The sequence below is a fragment of the Heterodontus francisci genome, chromosome 11 (assembly GCF_036365525.1).
Source record: "Heterodontus francisci isolate sHetFra1 chromosome 11, sHetFra1.hap1, whole genome shotgun sequence".
Classification (NCBI taxonomy): Eukaryota; Metazoa; Chordata; class Chondrichthyes; order Heterodontiformes; family Heterodontidae; genus Heterodontus; species Heterodontus francisci.
Window position 1 is genome coordinate 51,186,407 of NC_090381.1, and position 21,144 is coordinate 51,207,550.

At 44.3% G+C, this 21,144-nt stretch overlaps 1 protein-coding gene across 1 annotated transcript in view; it reads right to left on the bottom strand.

Moving 5' to 3' along the window:
- The window catches only part of prss59 (serine protease 59, putative), an 89,457-nt gene extending 78,603 nt beyond the window's left edge, over positions 1–10,854 (bottom strand). Inside the window, exon 1 of the mRNA XM_068041647.1 lies at positions 10,788–10,854. Within this exon, the coding sequence (XP_067897748.1) occupies positions 10,788–10,854 (67 nt within the window). The remainder of the gene's footprint in view (positions 1–10,787) is intronic.
- Positions 10,855–21,144: the final 10,290 nt, after the last annotated feature.

The window sequence follows — 21,144 nt, forward strand, 5'->3', positions numbered from 1 at the left end:
TCCTTCCTGCATCTACCCTGTCAAGTCCTGTTAGAATTTTATAGGTTTCTATGAGATGCCCCCTCACTCTTCTGAACAGCAAATATAATTCTAACCGACTCAATCTCTCCTCACATGTCAGTCCCGCCATCCCAGGAATCAGTCTGGTAAACCTTCGCTGCACTCCCTCTATAGCAAGAACATCCTTCCACAGATAAGGAGACCAAAACTTCACACAATATTCCAGGTGTGGCCTCACCAAGGCCCTGGATAATTGCAGCAAGACATCCCTGCTCCTGTACTCAAATCCTCTCGCTATGAAGACCAACATACCATTTGCCTTTTTTACCGCCTGTTGGACCTGCATGCTTACCTTCAGTAATTGGTGTACAAGAACACCCAGTCTCACTGCATATTTACCTCTCTCAGTTTACAGCCATTCAGATAATAATCTGCCTTCCTGTTTTTGCTACCAAAGTGGATAACGTCACATTTATCCACATTCGACTGCATCTGCCATGCATTAGCCCACTCACTCAACTTGTCCAAATCACCCTAAAGCCTCTCTGCATCCTCCTCACAACTCACCCTCCCACCTTGTTTTGTGTCATCTGCAGTTTGGAGATATTACATTTAGTTCCCTCATCTAAATCATTAATATATATTGTGAATTGCTGGGGTCCTAGCAGTGATCCCTGCTGTACCCCACTCGTCAATGCCTGCCATTTAGAAAAAGACCCATTTATCCCTACCCTTTGTTTTCTGTCTGCCAACCAATTTTCTATCCATCGCAATACACTACCCCCAATCCCATGCGCTTTAATTTTACATGCTAATCTTCCATGTGGGACTTTGTCGAATGCCTTCTGAAAGTCCAAATAAACCACATCCACTGGCTCCCCCTCGTCAACTCGAAGAATTCTAGTAGATTTGTCAAGCATGATTTCGTAAATCCATGCTGACTCTGCCCGATTCTACCACTGTTCTCTAAGTGCTCTGCTATAAAATCTTTGATGATGGACTCTAGAATTTTCCCCACTTCTGACGTCAGGCTGACTGGTCTATAATTCCCTGCTTTCTCTCTACCTCCCTTTTTAAATAGTGGGATTACATTAGCTACCCTCCAATCTGTAGGAACTGTTCCAGAGTCTATAGAATCTTGGAAGATGACCACCAATGCATCCACTATTTCTCGGGCCACGTCCTTAAGTACTCTGGGATGCATACCATCAGTCCCTGGGGATCTATCGGCCTTCAATCCCATCAATTTCCCCAACACCATTTCTTTACTAATACTGATTTCCTTCAATTCCTCTCTCTCACTAAGCCCTGTGTTCCCCAACATTTCTGGTAAGATATTTGTGTCCTCCTTTGTGAAGACAGAACCAAAGTATGCATTTAGTTGGTCAGCCATTTCTTTGTTCCCCATAATAAATTCACCTGTTTCTGACTGTAAGGGACCTACATTTGTCTTCACCAATCTTTTTCTCTTCACATACCTATAGAAACTTTTACAGTCAGTTTTAATGTTCCCCGCAAGCTTGCTCTCGTACTCGTTTTTCCCCTTCTTAATCAATCCCTTCGTCCTCCTTTGCTGAATTCTAAACTGCTCCCAATCCTCAGGTCTGTTGTTTTTTTCTGGCAATTTTATATGCCTCTTCCTTGGATCTAATGCTATCTCTAATTTCCCTTGTAAGCCATGGTTTGGCTATCTTTCCCATTTTACTTTTGCGCCAGACAGGGATAAACAATTGTTGCAGTTCATCTTTGGGGGGTGGGGGGGTGGGGAAGGTCATATATTCACAGTAGGTATTCTGGGCGGGAAAGGGCAGGAATGATGTGAAATGCCATTGGTGGTGGGGGTGGGAGAGGTCATGGAAAGTTTTCATTCAGTTTTATTAACATTAAATTCACTGTATCTTTAAAAATCTAAATGGTCATTTAGGGTTGTAAGCCCTTTAAAAATGGCGCCGGCACCTGCGCATTAGCACAGGACACCATTGCCGGGGACTGGCTTTTAAAATGTGGCAGTGACCGCAGCTCCCCCAGATCCACAATGTTCATCAGGAAGTAATTGTAGGGCCTTCAACTATTTGAAGGCCCTTAGTTCATCTTGGCCAGGTCCACCATATTGCTAACACAAAAGCAAAATACTGCAAATGCTGGCTACATGAAATAAAACAGAAAATGCTGGAAATATTCAGCAGGTCAGGCAGCATCTGTAGACAGAGAAACATAGTTAAGGAACAGAATTTTCCAGACTTAGAAAATTTTTGCCCATTTGGTTTTCAGGTTCCAACCCCATTCACAGCAACAGTGCACCGTCTGGTTCTGGAAGGCTGCCAATTAAGAAGCTGCCTCCGGCATTGCCATCAATTAAAGATGGCAGCCGTGTGGTTGCGGGAGGTCGATTCAGCGCACCCCATTTGCAAGGGCAGCCGGCAGCCTTCACTGGGCTGAAATTTCTACTCCTGCCGCCGAAATCGGCAGCAGGTGAAAACAATGCGTCGCAGAGCCGCTGAAATATTAAGTGCAGTGGCTCATTTAAATAGCTGGGGCGGACCCACCCTCCGATGATGTGGAGGGGGTGCGCTGTCCGTCCCTGGCAATGGCGTCAACTGCCTGTACGCAGGCGTTGATGCTATTTTTAAAAGATTTCAAGCCCTACCATTCCACTTAAATATTTACCAAAGACATTTATTTTTTAAAAATTAAATACATTTATTCTGCCCCTCTCCCAGCCCTCAATAACAATTAAATTAATTACTTGCCCTCTCCCCCCAAAACATGTACCTTGTTACCGGACCATCCCCCCTCCCCAAACTTTAAACTATAACCCTTCCCACTATCCCCTCCACCAATGATATTACCTTGACCCCGCTTCCTCCCCTCCCACACTGAGAAACTTACCTCCTCCCCCATCCCCATCAATGTTACGCCTCAGTTTCCCAGAGTGCCGGCCAGCAGCATGAAGATCGCATCGGGACAGACGGTGGGAATGTCGATCTCATTAATGCATTTATTTTAATTAATTTAAATATTTAAATGGCAGTCCTGTCGCCAAGCGGCGGGGTGCTGCCACGAGGCCTCACCACTACTGGCAATATTGGGCTGGGTCTTCCCGGTGTCGGGGTGTGTGGCGGCCCTCTCCTGGAGGCATTTTCCGGCACCCCCCCCTTCCACCCCACGAGGACCCCCAACGGCGGGGGTCTGTAAAATTCAGCCCACTGTGTCTGCACTGAGAATGTTACTGAGGGGAATATAGCAGGAGTGAGAGGGGTGCAATGGAGGTGTGATCAGTCTGATGGGAGCAACACCCCAGTACTATCGGATGCATCAATCTGCAGGAGTTCTTCACGTAATGGCAAAGCTCTGCTAGTGAAAGAGATCAGCCTTGGCATGTTTTGCCATTTTGTGTTTGAAAGCGTTGAACTCTGTCTCTGCTCAGACCTCGTACGGTGCAGTTTCTTTCTCCGAGTTGCCAATGTGCTGAAAGAGCAGGTGAGATTTTTCCAGCCACCCAAGTGGTGGCTAGGAGGGGAGGAAGCCAGTAAAATGCTGGGGAACTGCATTAGAACGGCTTCCCGATGCAGTCCCACCACCAGGGAAGTTTCCCAGTGGCGGGAACGGCAGCAGCTCATCTGTCTGCCGACTGGAGGCAGACGACCAATTTAGTCAATTAAAGGCCCATCTTCCTGGACTGTCAGCAGTTGCTGGATGTGGAGCAGCCCTTCACCGCATGGGGAGGCTGCCAGCTGCATGGAGGAGGCCTCCCTGCGGCCTCCATGGTAGGGGGGCGGTGGCTGGCATCAGAGCTGGAGGCTCCAAGGCCCAAGGAGGGTGCCACCAGTGGCAATGGCCACCCCCGCACCCTGAGCTGGCACTGAAGGTGTACCCCCTTCAAACACCGGGGCCTACGTGCTTGTCCCTGGCAGAAAAATGAAGTGTCTTCCTCCCCTGCAAGGGCACCACAAGATGGAGACACCCTTTTATTATCCTGGCTGCCTCAGCAGCGGCCATTTCTCTGGGTGGCGCTGCTGAGGCTTCTGAGCTGCTGGCCCTATGTTTGCACTGGCAGCGTGGAGCTCCTCCCACCGCCCTTAATTGGATGGCAGACTCGGCAGTGGCCAAGTAAGAGTCTGCCTCCGGAAAGATCTCCTATGGTTCCGCTGCCCGCTTGTCTGAGCTCAGGACCCACATATGGTCCCAATATCTGGACTTACCCCTTTCTGAGAAAATCCCAGCCAGCGTAACGCCCATGCGCCTTTGGGAAAATTGCAATGGGGAACGATTGTAGTTAATTGCCTAATCATCTCCCTCATTTGGCTTCCTGCCACTGTCGGGTGGGTTGCTGACATCGGACTCAGCACCCTCCCCCCACGACCCCGAGAAAAGCAGCTGGAGGCGGAAACATGGCAGCAAACCAGCCTGATACAGTTTTAACTTTTTCCAGTTCTGAATAAATATTATCCACCTGAAACATTGGGTGGATTCTTCCCAACCCCATGGAGGCGCATTTGAAGGTGGGACCACGAGAAAAATTGGAGATAAGGATGTCGGGTAGGCTGCCCGATGCATTCCCACCTCCCAGCAATTTTGCCGAAGGTGTGTGAACTTTGCCCAGCAGCATCCACTTAGGACAATTAAATGACTAATGAGGTGAATGGGATGGGGTGGACTCGGCCAGGATCTTCCCACAAGCGGAGCGGACCCCCACTGCGTGCAGTGCATGGCTGCTCTGTGGAGGCAGTTCTGGCAGCAGGCCAGGGGACCATTGGAGCCTGAGGCTCCATAGCCTAATGACGGGGCCATGGGAATGAAAGGCCAGATCCATGGCCGAAACGAATACCCCAAAGGGGTATCCCCTCCCTTCCAATAGCCGTACGGCTTTGGGCTTCTTCATTTTTGCAATTTTAGTAAAACTTCCATGACTACCTCCATTTTGAGACACCCCTGTGCTCTCCTTTCTGCCTGAGCAGTACCCACCTCTCGCCCGGTGGGGCTGCCAGCCTTCCAAAACTGCAGACCCTCTGATTGGGCCTGCAGCCTCAGGAACCAACCCCCTCCCCTAACCACCCCCCACCCCCACGATGTCCTTTATTGAATGGCTGAGGCAGCCAGTTAGGAGGCTGTCTCCTGGAACATCACGCCGGATTACGCACCACAGACCCGTATGGGGTCAGAACCCAGAAATGGTCCCAACTCCTGAAAATAAATTATCAAAAGATTCCACCCATTAACTTTGTTTCTCTCTCCACAGGTGTTGCCTGACCTGCTGAGTATTTCCAGCATTTTCTGTTTATATTCCACTATATTTCTCCTTTAGACAGCTGTGTATGCACTATATAATATGCAACAAATAAAAATGAGCTTTTGGCGTCCATACCATAATACAATAACCAAGAGGTGAGCATATCTGAAAAATATTTTCAGCATTTGAAAGGATCATTCTGTAATTTATCCAGTAAATTTGTGCTTGCTTACATTTATCCTTTCAGAAATCTGTGGATTCATAATGGGTCATCTACCATAACCTTAGCCGATTTAAATATTTACAACTTACCTGCATGCTCAAAAATTGTTTTAGTTGCAGGAAATAATCTACATCTATAAAGGTACACTTATCTGTACAACCATGATAGGAACATAGGAGCAGGAGTAGGCCACTCAGCCCATCGAGCCTGCTCCTCCATTCAACATGATCATGGCTGATCATCCACTTCAATGCTTTTTTCTCACACTATCCCCACATCCATTTATGTCATTGGTATTTAGAAATCTGTCAATCTCTACTTTAAACATAGTCAATGACTGAGTTTCCACAACCCTTTGGAGGTAGAGAATTCCAAAGATTCACAACCCTCTGAGTAAAGAAATCTCTCCTCATCTCTGAGCTAAGTAGCTTCCCCCTTATTTTGAAATTGAGTCCCCTGGTTCTAGACTCCCCAACCAGGCGAAACATCTTAGCTGCATCTACCCTGCCTATCCCTTTAAGTATTTTGTAGGTTTCAATGAGATCACCTCTCATTCTTCAAAACTCGAGAGAATACAGGCCCAGGTTCCCGAATCTCTCTTCAAAGGAGAGTCCTGCCATCCCGGGAACAAGCCTGATGAACCTTTGTCACAATCCCTCTATGGCAATAACATCCTTCCTAGGGTAAGGGGACCAAACCTGCACACAGTACCAGGTGCAGTCTAACCAAGGTTCTATACAATTGAAGTAAGACTGCACTACTCCTGTACTCAAATTCTCTTGCGATAAAGACGAACATACCATTAGCCTTCCTAATTGCTTGCTTAATGATCTTGAGTGAAGATTTAGCATTGATCTAGAATTGTTTAATTCTCTCTTGCTGTTGTTGGTTTTAAAAGAAGCAGATACACCAATAAGGTTATAATTGTGACCTGTTGGATACATCCAAACATTATAGACTGAGTAGACACTGCAAAAGCAACAGATTGAGCTTAAAAGATATATCAGTTACAGAGCAAATAACTTTTGCGTTTCCAAAATGTATTTTGGTGGAAGCCAAAAAAGCATTTTTGAGGACCACTGACTGTCATAAAGGATATGAAAACATCAGGCCTACATCAGACTGCAAATGTTTAGTTTCTAAATATAGATTTTGCAAAATAAATTCAACACTGGTGTGAAGTATATATCAGTTCTAAAACTTCTCCAAATCAGTTGAAGCAAAGACAACATAAGTCATTACAAGTTATTAGTAATCAACTGATTCTGAAGAAAAAGACTTTCAAATATATTCCCTTTTAGAGTCTTTCTTTGGCCGCCTTATCTCGAGTGACAATGGGTAAGCACCTGGAGGTGGTCAGTGGTGTGTGGAGCAGCGCCTGGAGAGGCTATAAAGGCCAAATCTAGAGTGACAGGCTCTTCCACAGGTGCTGCAGAAAAATTTGTTTGTTGGGGCTATTACACAGTTGGCTCTCCCCTTGCACTTCTGTCTTCTTTCCTGCCAACTGCTAAGTCTCTTCGACTCGCCACACTTTAGTCCCTCCTTTATGGCTGCCCGCCAGCTCTGACGAACGCTGGCAACTGACTCCCACGACTTGTGATCAATGTCACAGGACTTCATGTCGCGTTTGCAGACGTCTTTAAAGCGGAGACATGGACGGCCGGTGGGTCTGATAACAGTGGCGAGCTCGCTGTACAATGTGTCTTTGGGGATCCTGCCATCTTCCATGCGGCTCACATGGCCAAGCCATCTCAAGCGCCGCTGACTCAGTAGTGTGTATAAGCTGGGAATGTTGGCCGCCTCGAGGACTTCTGTGTTGGAGATACGGTCCTGCCACCTGAAGCCAAGTATTCTCCGGAGGCAGCGAAGATGGAATGAATTGAGACGTCGCTCTTGGCGGACATACGTTGTCCAGGCCTCGCTGCCATAGAGCAAGGTACTGAGGACACAGGCTTGATACACTCGGACTTTTGTGTTCCGTGTCAGTGCCCCATTTTCCCACACTCTCTTGGCCAGTCTGGACATAGCAGTGGAAGCCTTTCCCATGCGCTTGTTGATTTCTGCATCTAGAGACAGGTTACTGGTGATAGTTGAGCCTAGGTAGGTGAACTCTTGAACCACTTCCAGAGCGTGGTCGCCAATATTGATGGATGGAGCATTTCTGACGTCCTGTCCCATGATGTTCGTTTTCTTGAGGCTGATGGTTAGGCCAAATTCGTTGCAGGCAGCAGCAAACCTGTCCATGGGACTCTGCAGGCACTCTTCAGTGTGAGATGTTAAAGCAGCATCGTCAGCAAAGAGGAGTTCCCTGATGAGGACTTTCCGTACTTTGGACTTCGCTCTTAGACGGGCAAGGTTGAACAACCTGCCCCCTGATCTTGTGTGGAGGAAAATTCCTTCTTCTGAAGACTTGAACGCATGTGAGAGCAGCAGGGAGAAAAAAATCCCAAAAAGTGTAGGTGCGAGAACACAGCCCTGTTTCACGCCACTCAGGATAGGAAAGGGGTCTGATGAGGTGCCGCTTTGTTGAATTGTGCCTTTCATATTGTCATGGAATGAGGTGATGATACTTAGTAGCTTTGGTGGACATCCAATCTTTTCTAGTAGTCTGAAGAGACCACGTCTGCTGACGAGGTCAAAGGCTTTGGTGAGATCAATGAAAGCAATGTAGAGGGGCATCTGTTGTTCGAGGCATTTCTCCTGTATCTGACGAAGGGAGAACAGCATGTCAATGGTCGATCTCTCTGCACGAAAGCCACACTGTGCCGCAGGGTAGACGCGCTCGGCCAGCTTCTGGAGCCTGTTTAAAGCGACTCGAGCAAAGACATTCCCCACTATGCTGGCAGCAACAGAATAATGCTGTCCACTGTGGAAAAAGTAACCTGGGTGAGTAGGCTGAGGCCATGGCTGTCAGCCAGCATCACAGTACAGAAAGATCATGGCTTTTATGACACTGCAATGAGTAAAACTCCTAAAAGGATACTGTTCCTGTGACTTTCCCTTATTTGATATTAATTCAGGAGAAACAACTGATTAAATAACAGAAGGATAAAAAAGAATGGAAACAACCACAGGGAGGAAATACTAAGTAGATATTCATATTTAAATGATTTATTCTAAAACTGTGAGGATTGAGTACATCAAAAACATTCTCATAGTTCAAACATCTCTGACTAAAACCAGAAAATCATTTTATATTTTTACAACATAAATTAAAATTGCATGCACAATGATTTGTATTACTTTACCTCATTTGGTATGCATAAGAAAAAAACTCACAGAGCACACTATTAACATACATTTTACTTTGAATCACCCTCTGTGTTGCTATAATCATGACGACTTAAAGAAAACTTTTTTTTTATTCATTCATGGAATGTGGGCATCACTGGCTTGGCCAGCATTTATTGCCCATCCCTAATTGCCCTTTAGAAGGTGGTGGTGAGCTGCCTTCTTGAACCGCTGCAGTCCATGTGATGGGCAGTTTGAAAAGTGGTTGCTATGCCATACAACAAAAAAGTGCTTGTAATCTTCTTTAAGTTCAGAAAATAAATACTGATATATCTTTGACTATGTAAGTGGCTTCATATTATTAGTTTTCTTTAGAAAGGGGTTTTGGTACATTCTGAAGCAGAAATGTGTTTTACACTTGACATTGTAAAATGTTACATAAATAAATAAGTACTGCACAAGCAATATATTTTTTCTTTATTGTATCATGCTACATATTCTACACTATTTTCATTTTGAATTGGAACACACATTTTCAGCTATCAGCTGCATCACACTAATAGATTTCTGTGGAATGATCTTGGTACTATATCGTGATGCGATACAACATGACTTCCACGGAGTTCTGTAAGATGCATTTCACCGTGTGCTATCCATTGCTGCTGATTCATCCTGAGTCATTAGGATTTTTAACAGTGCTGGATAAATGTATAGCAGCAGAAAATTTCTTCAACCCAGTTAAAATTAAAACATTTGAAATTGTTTCACAGATATTGAAGCAGAAAAGACTTTCAAGAACATTTCCTTTTGGAATGGAAACAGCAAGGCACTACAGCTTATGGTGGGAAGAAAATATCTAATAATATTGTTTTCTCTAACTTTGGAAGTAGTAATAAATTCTGGGCCAAATAGCCCAAAAACACGACTTCCAAGCAGAATGTCACAGATTCAGGTCTCCTGATCTCACTCAAATTTATGTGCGACCACTACATATTCTTCGACAATGTTACTGTGAACAGCCTTAAAAGTCAAAATGTTTCATCATAAAGAAGAAAATGGGAATTCAATCTTACCCCTGCCACATATGTGAGCTTAACACAAAACTATTCTGATTCTATGTATAAGTTCCACAATCAGAACTGTCACGCCTTCTAATATAAATCACATACAAATACAAGGCCTTCATTTGAGGAAAATGTGGGAGAAGAAATTTTAAAGAAAGCTTTAGAAAAATATATTCTTCCTATCATCTAGATGTACAATAGTTTGAGTGAGTAATAATTCAAATACAATTTCTAAACCCTTAAGGCAAGCTTGGAAAGAATTGGCCTGACTTTATTACACCTTTAAACAGGTTTAGCTGTTTCTGCGAATAGTAACTTTAACTCCTTTGAGTGAAACAGCCTCCTCCTTGGTGTCCATATCACGGTGAACTGTGCCACGTACAGTCAGAATCTGAAAATATATCAAGGCGATCAGTAATTCCAATTCCAAAATACATATTGCTGTGATACTGTATTTATTAGTATGTTAAATATAATCATTTAAATATATGTTTATGCTAATCTGTATGTCATCACAGGAAATGATGCAATATCACATGATTCAGTTCTCCTGCACAGTTAGTTAACACATGTAAACTGACGCAACAAGTCTCCATTAAAACATTTATGCCTGCCCTTCAGCTTCAATTGTACTCGTACAGAAAGAGATAATACAATATGGTGGCAGTGGTAGTGAGCCGACAGCATTGGAAGTCATGATTGAAGACAATTTTGGCACACTCCCAGTTTTGCCCTGAGCTGGTAAGTAAATTATTCATAGTTTCAGCCACAGAGATCAGTGCAACATTGAGTTTTGGCATGGATCCCTTCCCATCGTTGCCGCTCTCGTGCGCCATTAGCTGACCCCGATGCCAGGGCCCCTTCTGCCTGCAAGCTCACAACACCGTGGAGATTATTCTACAGGATGGACACAGATATGAGGCAATTATCGCAGGGAGACAGTGTTTGCAAGCCTTCAGGTCCAAAATGCCTGTCGGTACAAAATCTAAGGCACCCAGGCAGAACAAGGTGTGAAGTAACTGCAGGCTCTCCAACCAACCACATAGATGCCCAACATATGCAGTAACACAGCTCAGGCCATGGCTCCTGCTCAGCTCTGCAGACATCGCAGCTTGCTGCAATTTTTAAAGCAGGGGGAGAAAAGAGTAGAAGGCTTAGGCAATGGCAGCCAGATTTCCAGAGATGGAGTGGAAAGCACCTGATGTCCTAGGTGAGTTCAAAGTGTTTAAACAGAGGATTAAACTATACTTCCTAAACCATTAGGACATGGATGCAGAGGAGCAGGCTATAAAAATTAGGATCGCCATAGGAAACGAAGGTCTGTGCAGAATCAATACCTCTGGTTTATCTGATGCTGATCAAAAGGATCCATCAAAGCTATGGGCAACATTAGAAAGTCAGCTGAAGATTAAAGTTAATTTCAGAGCACACCGACTGGAACTCATGTCGTATAGACAGAAAGCCAACAAGAACTTGGATGGCTTCGTTAATCGATGCAGAGAGAGAAAGCACGAGAATGTGAATTCTCTGATACTGAACTCTTGGAATGAATTATGGATTTGGATATCACCTTCACTTCTATTGAAGACCTCCTGCAGAAGTAATAGGGACACACCATGGAGATTATTCTACAGGATGGACACAGATATGAGGCAATTATCGCAGGGAGACAGTGTTTGCAAGCCTTCAGGTCCAAAATGCCTGTCGGTACAAAATCTAAGGCACCCAGGCAGAACAAGGTGTGAAGTAACTGCAGGCTCTCCAACCAACCACATAGATGCTCAACATATGCAGATATGTGCAAAGCATGCAGGCCTAGAGGGCATTGGGCCAAACTTCACAGAAGGTTCAGCAGCAGGAACATGGGGAGAAGCCAGAATGAGCAGCATTCAAACTGCAGGAGTACACCATCCAGAGGCAGGGAGGCAAGACACTTCCAGCCTGACCAAAATGGAAGAGGTGGATTGAGGGGAAGACACTACAGGTGTCATCTTAGTGGAACAGGTCTATTCCGTTAACAAAATGGAAGCTTTTGCAACACTCCAGATTGTCTGCCCCAATAAGGCTGGATGGCATTGACTGAGAGTGAAGATTGACACTGGTGCAAGTGCCAACACTCTACCTTTCCGCATCCTTAAGGACATGTACCACAAGGTTTCTATGTCTGTGGTCCAACCCATAAGCGTGAAGCTTATGGCATACAATTGCTCGACAATAAAGTGCTTAGGTTGCTTAGACCTGGAATGTAGGTACCAAGAGTCAACATGGTCTATTCCGATATTCTACATAATGGATGTGTCAGGACCAGCAGTAGCAGGGTTACCGGCGTGCAATGAACTTAACGTGGTCACCATCCATGAGCTGACCCAGTCAGAAGACCACAGCAGTCAAAACAGATGCATACAAATTGGATCGGTAGAAGACCTCCAGAGGTTGTACCTGGACTGATGTGACATGATTGGGAATTTCCACGGGGACCCAATCCCACACCTCAAGGAAGGTGCCACACAGTCAATCAACCTGCCACGAAAATGCACATGCACATTCGAGAAAAGTTGAAGATGGAACTGAATGGAATAGAAAAACAAGGCATCATTCGATGAGTGCAACGTCACACAGACTGGTGCAGTTCCATCACTACCACAATCAAGAAGGATGATTCATTTTCACTATGTTTGGACACAAAGAGGCTAACCAAAGCCTTAAAGAGATGTCCTCATAACATACCAATGCTAGAAGAGTTAATATCAATGCTAGAAGAGTTAAACCCAATATTTGCTGGACTGAAACCTCTCCAAATTAGATGCAAAAAATGGATATTGGTCCGTACACTTGTCAAGAAGGTTGCAAGAGCTAACAACATTCAGAACCCCTTTCGGCAGGTACTGTTTCCTTTACTTTTTTTACCATTTGGGTCAGCCAGGATATATTTCAACAGCATACAAACCGGATAACGTAACGAGTCCTGGGCTGTGTGTGTACTGTGGACAACGTCTCCATAGTAGGATGCACGGAGGAACAGCATGACAGAAACCGACACTTATGAATGGAGACCGCCAGATGCAAAGGTTTGGTTTTCAACAGCAAAAAGTGCTCTATTAAGGCAGATCACATAAATTTAGTTGGTGCCATTTACTCAAGTTCAGGTATCGGCCTGGATGCTGGGAAGATCAAAGACATCCAGTCAATGCCGACAGCGCAAGACAAGGACGGCCTCAAAAGGTGTCGAGGTCTATTCAACTTCCTTGCTGCTTACATACCAAGCTTCTTGGAGAAGGCTTCTCCCCTAAGAGAATTGCTGAAGAAAGACTTGTCATTCTTATGGCAGGACGATCACCAACATGAGTTCAGTGCGTTGAAAGAAGTACTGTCTGTCCAGTCATGTCTTCAATATTATGACCTTCGGAAGGCAATGACATTAGAAGTGGATGCATCACAGAAAGGTCTTGGTGCATGTCTTCTTCAAGATGGCAAGCCTGTTTCATTTGGTTCAAAAAGTCTGTAGCCAGCACAAGCAAATTACTCCAATATCGAATAATAAACTCTCACTCCTGTCTTCAGATCACCAGGTTCCACACATACTTATTTGGAAAAGAATTCACGGTCAACACACATCATAATCCACTCGAGATGATCTGGAGAAAACCATTTACGAGTGCACTGCCTCGACTGCAGAGATTACTCATCAAGATTCAGGGCTACAACTCTGATGTCAGATACAAACCCGGTAGTCAGACACAAACCCGGTAGTCAGACAATCCTATCGAACGCCCTAAGTAAACTGCCCAAACCTGGGAAGACACAAAAAATGCCATTTGACTTCCAGGTGGACAAAGTCTGTGCAATTGGAGGACATCTACAACGTAGATCTCATATGTTTTGCTGAAAACAAGAGAGAGGAACTCCAGAGGTGGAGATTTCTCAAGACCCCAGACTCCAAGCTCCATGGCAAATCATTATGGATGATCCCTACAGATCTAAGAATGTATTGGCCATACAGAGACAAAATCGGTATATCCAATGGAGTACTATTCAAAGGACGCCGTGCTCATCCCAGGTACACTTCAGTCTGACATACTTGGACAGCTCCACCAAGGACATATGGGAAAAGAAAGAACGAGAAGACTTGCTTGCAAGTCAGTATTCTGACCTGACATCAGCAAGGACATAAACTAGATGGTGAGATCTTATGATGCATGTCAGAAACACCAGGCTAGTCAACAAAAAGAGCCTCTCCAATGACATACCATCATCAACATAGATCAAGATAGCAACCGATCTGTGCTCTGTGGGCTGAGAAGACTATCTGCTTGTGACTATCACTCCAAATTTCCTATCGTGCAGAAGCTTCAAGACGCATTGAGTACGGCAGTGGTCAACACTGTTACTGCCATCTTTAGTCTTTTTGGTGCCCAGGTCTTTTTGGTGTCTGACAATGATCCACAATACACCGGAAAACTGTTCCAAGATATGTGTGAACGATGATCCATCAACCATGTCACATCATCATCTAGATATCCTCGTTCAAATGGGATGGCTGACCATATAGTCAGAGCTGTTAAATTGCTGATCAAAAAGTGTTCAGAAACTGAGCAAGATATCCAAGTTGCATCTTCGTGCAACGCCATTGGACGCTGGATTGCCATCACCTGCTGAGATTCTGTTTAGTCGGCTAGTGAGAACCACACTACCAAGTTATCATCTCACCAAGTCATTCTTGATCACAGACCACTATCATTGCTAGGCCCCCACCTGCCAAGAAAGAGGCACATTAATTTTGTCATGAACATTGATTTTAAACTGTTGCTGGATGAGAAAATGACTTGTTAAACAGATCAGTTGTGGCTGAAAAAAGACATTTGCCTATTAACAGACAGTACTTGGAAGGACAAAGGACTATTCCCTGACGCATTCAACCCACATTGGATCTTGATCACCAGGTATTGCATGTAAGAGGAGCATTCCAGAGACTGCTAAGGTGATACAATCCAGGACTGGTTAGACCATGACTAACTGGCTGTTTCAGGGTCTTTTGAACTAGTCTCAGAGAGTTTGAACTGAGAAAGACTGTTTGCTCCAGGACTGAGAAGATCTCTCCAGTCTGCTCCCATCTCTTTCTCACAAGCCTCTGAATCCACTGAAGACACATGAACCCCAAGAGAGGCAAGCGAACAAGGCTTAAGTAGTATACTGGGAAAAGCAAGATCTATCTACAATCAAGGACTCTACAGTGAGCTCGAAGAACCATAACAAAAACTCTTCAGATATTACCTCAAACTTTTTCCATTTTATTTCTTCTGCTCTTTTCGCATGTGTGTATCGCATATGCATGCTAGCATGGGCACATCGTGTATCCATAGGCATCAACCGAATTAGAGTTTAAGTTTAATAAATTTCAACTTTTCTTCGTTAAACCTAAGAAAACCTGTTTGTGCTGGTTTCTTTGCCTTATAATTGGAAAGCAGTGAACAAGGACTCACCAAGGGGGAGCTAAAAACACAGTGTGTTTAAAATTAAACCCTGTTACAGTAAGACCAGGTGAAGGCTGAAAGGGACGCCTAGACACCTTTCACACCTGGTCGTAACACCAGTTACATCAGAAACAAGATAGGCTGAAAGACACATATGGAATGTGAGTGCAGAATTACCACCACTATATGTTGGCCAGAGGTGAGGGTCCCTCACCTGCAAGGACAGACATGGACCCCAGTCTAAGGTGTGCAAAGAACTAAGTACGTATGAGGTGACAACACCAAATGGTGCGGAGGAATCAATCTCACCTCAGGGAACTCTGCTAGCCATGCCCAACTAGCATGGCCTATGCGTAACCACATACGTTTTGAGGATGAAGCAATACACCGACAATCCTACCAAACACAATCTTCCGGAGGAGAGGACGGACAGTTTGAGAACACACCCACGTCATTGTCACAAAGTCTGATCGAGTCAGCTGACGACCAGAATGGTTCCAAACATAGACAACACCTTGAAGAGGACTGTTCCAAATGTCCTTGTTACAGATGAATATTTTATGAAAATTGCATTAGAGTTGCCAAATTTCTTATATCTAATAAGGTTGTTTATTCATGTACATATTAATGTTGTGCTATATAGGGTTGTCATTTAAGGAAAGGGGGATGTTTTGATAGTGTATTTGTTAGTATGTTAAATATGATCATTTAAATAGAGGTTTATGCTAATCTATATGTCATCGCAGGAAGTGATACAATATCACGTGATTCCGTTCTCCTGCACAGTTAGTTAGCATGTGTAAGCTGAAGCAAGAACAAGCCTCCATTAAAGGTCTGTGTTCAAACCTTTACGCCCGCCCTTCAGCTTTGTTTGTATTAGTCTAGAAAGAGATCATTCAATACATCTGTCCTCATGTTACTTAGATTCAGATCATAAAAAGAAATCATAATTTAACATATAAGGTTGCAGTTACACTACATCCACAATGTCAGAAAGCTTGGATATAGGCATAGACGTCTGCTTGAAGTGGCTGTTTCAAAATAGTAAATGTAACGTCTGAGCATTTTTTAAAATGCTATTTTCAACAGGGTTACAATAGCTAGGCTGTCAATGTGAACTCAATTTGGTGTTAGATGTTCTCTTAGATGGGGTTTCCCACCATTCAGCTTTAGTACATATGGAAATCATATCAGAATCTGGGATGCCTGAGTTATCATGCTACTTTTGCACTGATGTGCACCCAAAGTATTTTGCACTGACACAAACTGGTAATACAACTGAAGCCAAAGATTACATATTAGAGTACACCTGAAATTACTGTTCTTTTAGCATTAACAATTAAGCACCCACAGAAAAATTGCATTTCCAATACATTATGATACAAAAATATTGCACCTTATAAGGCTGACTCCATGGCCCTTTTCCAGTTACATTCACTGCGCGGACCCGGAACAAGTACTCGGAGTTGGTGTTCAGGTTCGTTGCAACGAAGTTTGTACGTCTGATTCCAGAGAAGACTCCAGCTTGATACTGAGGTATAGCCATCTCCTTGTCAACAGAAATGATCTCTTGGAACTGCAGTTCAAAAAAAAATACAGTGTGTTCTTCCACTGGAAACATCCATCTCACCTATTTAAAACAAAAAATATGTGGTGAACTGAAAAGAACTATCAGTAGTTGATAAGCCCTGAGTGTACCGAATAATACACCAGTACACGATTATGGATTTGAGTATCAAGGATATCTACTGCTTAAGTCCATCTACCACTTCAGGAATGTATTTTCTTGGTTTGACTACCAAAAGGGAAGTGGAATGTCAATGTGAATTTTCAATTGCAGAACAAGAGGAAACTTGCAGTCCTGTAATGCAGCATGGCTTCATTTTACTGATGCAGTGTAGTATAGCTTGTTGATACTCGCTTGTTGGGGCGGCACAGTGGTTAGCACCGCAGCCTCACAGCTCCAGCGACCTGGGTTCAATTCTGGGTACTGCCTGTGTGGAGTTTGCAAGTTCTCCCTGTGTCTGCGTGGGTTTCCTCCAGGTGCTCCGGTTTCCTCCCACATGCCAAAGACTTGCAGGTTGATAGGTTAATTGGCCATTATAAATTGCCCCTAGTATAGGTAGGTGGTAGGGAAATATAGGGACAGGTGGGGATGTGGTAGGAATATGGGATTAGTGTAGGATTAGTATAAATGGGTGGTTGATGGTCGGCACAGACTCGGTGGGCCGAAGGGCCTGTTTCAGTGCTGTATCTCTAAACTAAACTAAACTAATCTAGACTCTTATGTGAAAAATAAGTGCTGGAGCACGGTGCGAGCTGGCAACCGTACCCCAGCAACAAAAAAAAATTTCAACATGGCGATTTATGTATATGAATCTGAAACTTCTTCAACTGAGTCAAAACAAAAACAATTGCAAAGCTACAGATCTGCAATGAGCCAAGCCTACTAAGACACAGTTCATCAATTTGTGGCATGACTGAGGTGGCACACGGGTTTGGATCTGCTGGTCCCATGCAATTTAGCTAATGAGTCCAACTGCTTCACTATGGAAACCATCAGGCAGAGGCCTGGTATTTATCGACAAAGAGGAGAAAATCTCTGGGAGACTCATCCACAGGATACTCTCAGACACCCACTAATGGTCACTTTCTGAGCAGCACAGACAGTGAGTTGCCACTTACTTAGCCTTTATTATGAAGATATCCAACAGAGAAAATTGAAAATAAAAACAAGCCTCCCATTTTTTAGGCACTAATCAGCCTCTTAAATATCAAAAAAAATCAGATCTTAGATGTGCACACACATTTCCGCTGGACGTCATCTTGGTACTGTAGTTTGAAAGCATGCACCTAACAACCACTGGCATCATGCAATGCAAGTAGACATGATGTCAGTGTGCAATGCTAATTTGATGCCAGCGTTGCCACTTTTGAATGCCATGCTCCAGCCAATGCCCTCTCTTAACCTCTCACAGCTGAGCAAGCGTTCAACAGTATGAGCACTTCCCTCCCCCCTGACCACCACCAGCACCACTTCAAGGAATCATGAACTACTTACAGTTTAGTTGCTGGATTATTATGGAAGGCTGCTGACCGCCATCTGCAGATAGCCTTGGAGCAGCTCTGGAGCTAGAAGGCCTGGCTTCAGACTGCGCCATCTCAGTATTGGTGGCAGCAGTCTGCGCTGGCTGGCTGACAGGCAACGGCAAGAGCACTGGTGGAGTGGAAGCATTAATACTGCCATCTTCAGACTGGAGAGCAACTCCATGGAGCCACTGCCACTCTCCTGGGGCGGCACCTCAACAATCCCAGACATCTTTTGGAGAACAGATAGATGGACTGTTGTGATGCCCTGGAAACCCTTTTGAACACTGGCATCCAGAGCCATGATGTCAGAAGTTTGAGCTTCCACTGCAGTACTCACACCTTTGGTGGAAGCTGTGTGAGCTGAAATAAAAGCTGTGACATCTGACATCAGATTCTGCATCATGCTGCTTTCCACAGATGTGCTAATGGAGGTGGCCACACATTTCGTGTTGAAAAGGGTGGGTTCCAAGCTCAGTGCAAAGCCCTTTGCCAGTTGGTTCAGGATTCCTCCATACCTCTTGACATTGAGCACAGGCTTTCTGGCAGGCTTTCCAGTGCATGAAGTATTTGGGTGTGTACACTCATCAGCTTCCTTAAGCAGCTTGGCTCATCAAAGTCATCACCTGAGCCCTCCAGCAGAACTAATTTGTGACCTCGTCCTTCAGTGAGCTGGCACCTGCGCTATCCTATCCCCTGACCTTGGCTCCTGTGAACTTGTGCCAGCATCACAAAATCACAGAATTGTTACTGCACAGAAGGAGGATATTTGGTCCATCGTGTCTGTGCTGGCTTTCTGAAAGAGCAATTCATCTAGTGCCATTCCGCCACCTTCTCTCTGTAACCCTGCAGGTTCTTCCTTTTCATATAACAGTCTAATTCCCTTTTGACTGCTTCAATTGAATCTGCCTCCACCACACTCTCAGGCAGTGCATTCCAGACCTTAACCACTTCCTGCGTGAAAATGTTTTTCCTCATGTCGCTTTTGCTTCTTTTGCTAATCACTTTTGTTCTTGATCCTTTCATGAGTGGGAACTGTTTTTTCCTATCCACGCTGTCCAGACCCCTCATGATTTTGAATACCTTTATCAAATCTCCTCTTAGCCTTCTCTTCTCCAAGGAAAACAGTCCTAACTTCTCCAATCTATCTTCTTAACTGAAGTTCCTAATCTCTGGAACGATTCTCATGAATCTTTTCTGCACTCTCTCCAATGCCTTCATATCTTTCCTAAAGTGCGGCGCCCAGAACTGGACGCAATACTCCAGCTGAGGCTGAACTAGTGTCTTATAGAAGTTGAACATTACCTCCTTGCTCTTGTACTCGATGCCTCCATTAATAAGCCCAGGATGCTGTATGCTTTGTTAACCACTCTCTCAAACTGTCCTGCCACCTTCAATGACTTGTGCACATATACTCCAGGTCACTCTGCTCCCCTTTTAGAGTTGTACCATTTATCTTATATTGTCTGTCCATGTTCTTCCTACCAAAATGTATCATTTACATTTCTCTGCAATGAACCTCATCTGTCACCTGTCTGCCCATTCCACCAACTTGTCTCTGTCCTTTTGAAGTTTTGCATGATCCTCCTCACAGTTCACAATGCTTCCAAGTTTCATATCATTTGCAAATTTTGAAATTGTGCCCTGTACACCAAGGTCTGGGTCATTTATATATATCAGGAAAAGCAAGGGTCCCAACACTGTCCCCTGGGGAGCTCCACTGCAAACCTTCCTCCAGCCCAAAAAATATCCATTAAGTACTGCTCTCTGTTTCCTTTCACTCAGCCAATTTTGTATCCATGTTGCTACCGTCCCTTTTATTTCATGAGCTATAACTTTGCTCACAAGTTTGTTGTGCGGCACTGTATCAAATACCTTTTGGAACTCCATGTACACCACATCAACAGCATTGCCCTAATCAACTGTCTCTGCTACCTCTTCAAAAAACTCCAGCAGGTTAGTTAAACCTGATTTTCCCTTAACAAATCCACGCTGGATTTCCTTAATTAACCTGCATTTGTCCATGTGACTATTATAATTTGGTCCCGAATTATTGTTTTTAGAAGGCTTGATATCACAGGCTTGAATCTTCAGATGTGATAAGGGAGGGGGTAAAAGAGGAGGTGGCATTGCACTGTTGATTAAGGAAACAATTACTGCAGTAAGGAGGGATGATATCTTAGAAGGTTCCTCTAACAAGGCCATATGGGTAGAACTTAAAAACAATAAGGGGGCAATCACTTGGCTGGGAGTTTACTACAGGCCTCCAAACAGTCAGGAAGAGATAGAGGAGCAGATATGTAGGCAAAACTCAGAGAGGTACAAAAATAATAGGGTAATAATAGTAGGGGATTTCAACTTCCCCTATATTAGAGGGGATAGTATTAGTGCAAAAAGCTTAAAGGGGCAGAATTCTTCAAGTGCATTCAGGAGAGCTTTTTGAGCCAGCACGAACAGAGTCCTACAAGAGGAGGAGTGGTACTGGACTTAATCCTAGGGAATGAAGCCAGACAAGTGGTAGAACTGTCAGTGGGGGAGCATTTCGGGGATAGTGACCGTAACTCTGTAAGATTTAAGGTAGTTTTGGAAAAGGACGTAGAGGGATCGGAAATAAAACTATGGAATTGGGGGAAGGCAGTTTTCAAAATGATAAAACAGGATCTGGCCAAAGTGGACTGGGAGCAGCTTCTTACAAGAAAGTCTACATCAGACCAGTGGGAGTCATTCAGAAAGGAAATAGTGAGGGTTCAGGACAAACAAGTTCCCATAAACGTGAAGGGTAGGACCAACAAGTCCAGGGAACCCTGGATGTCAAGCGATATAGAGGATTGGATTTGG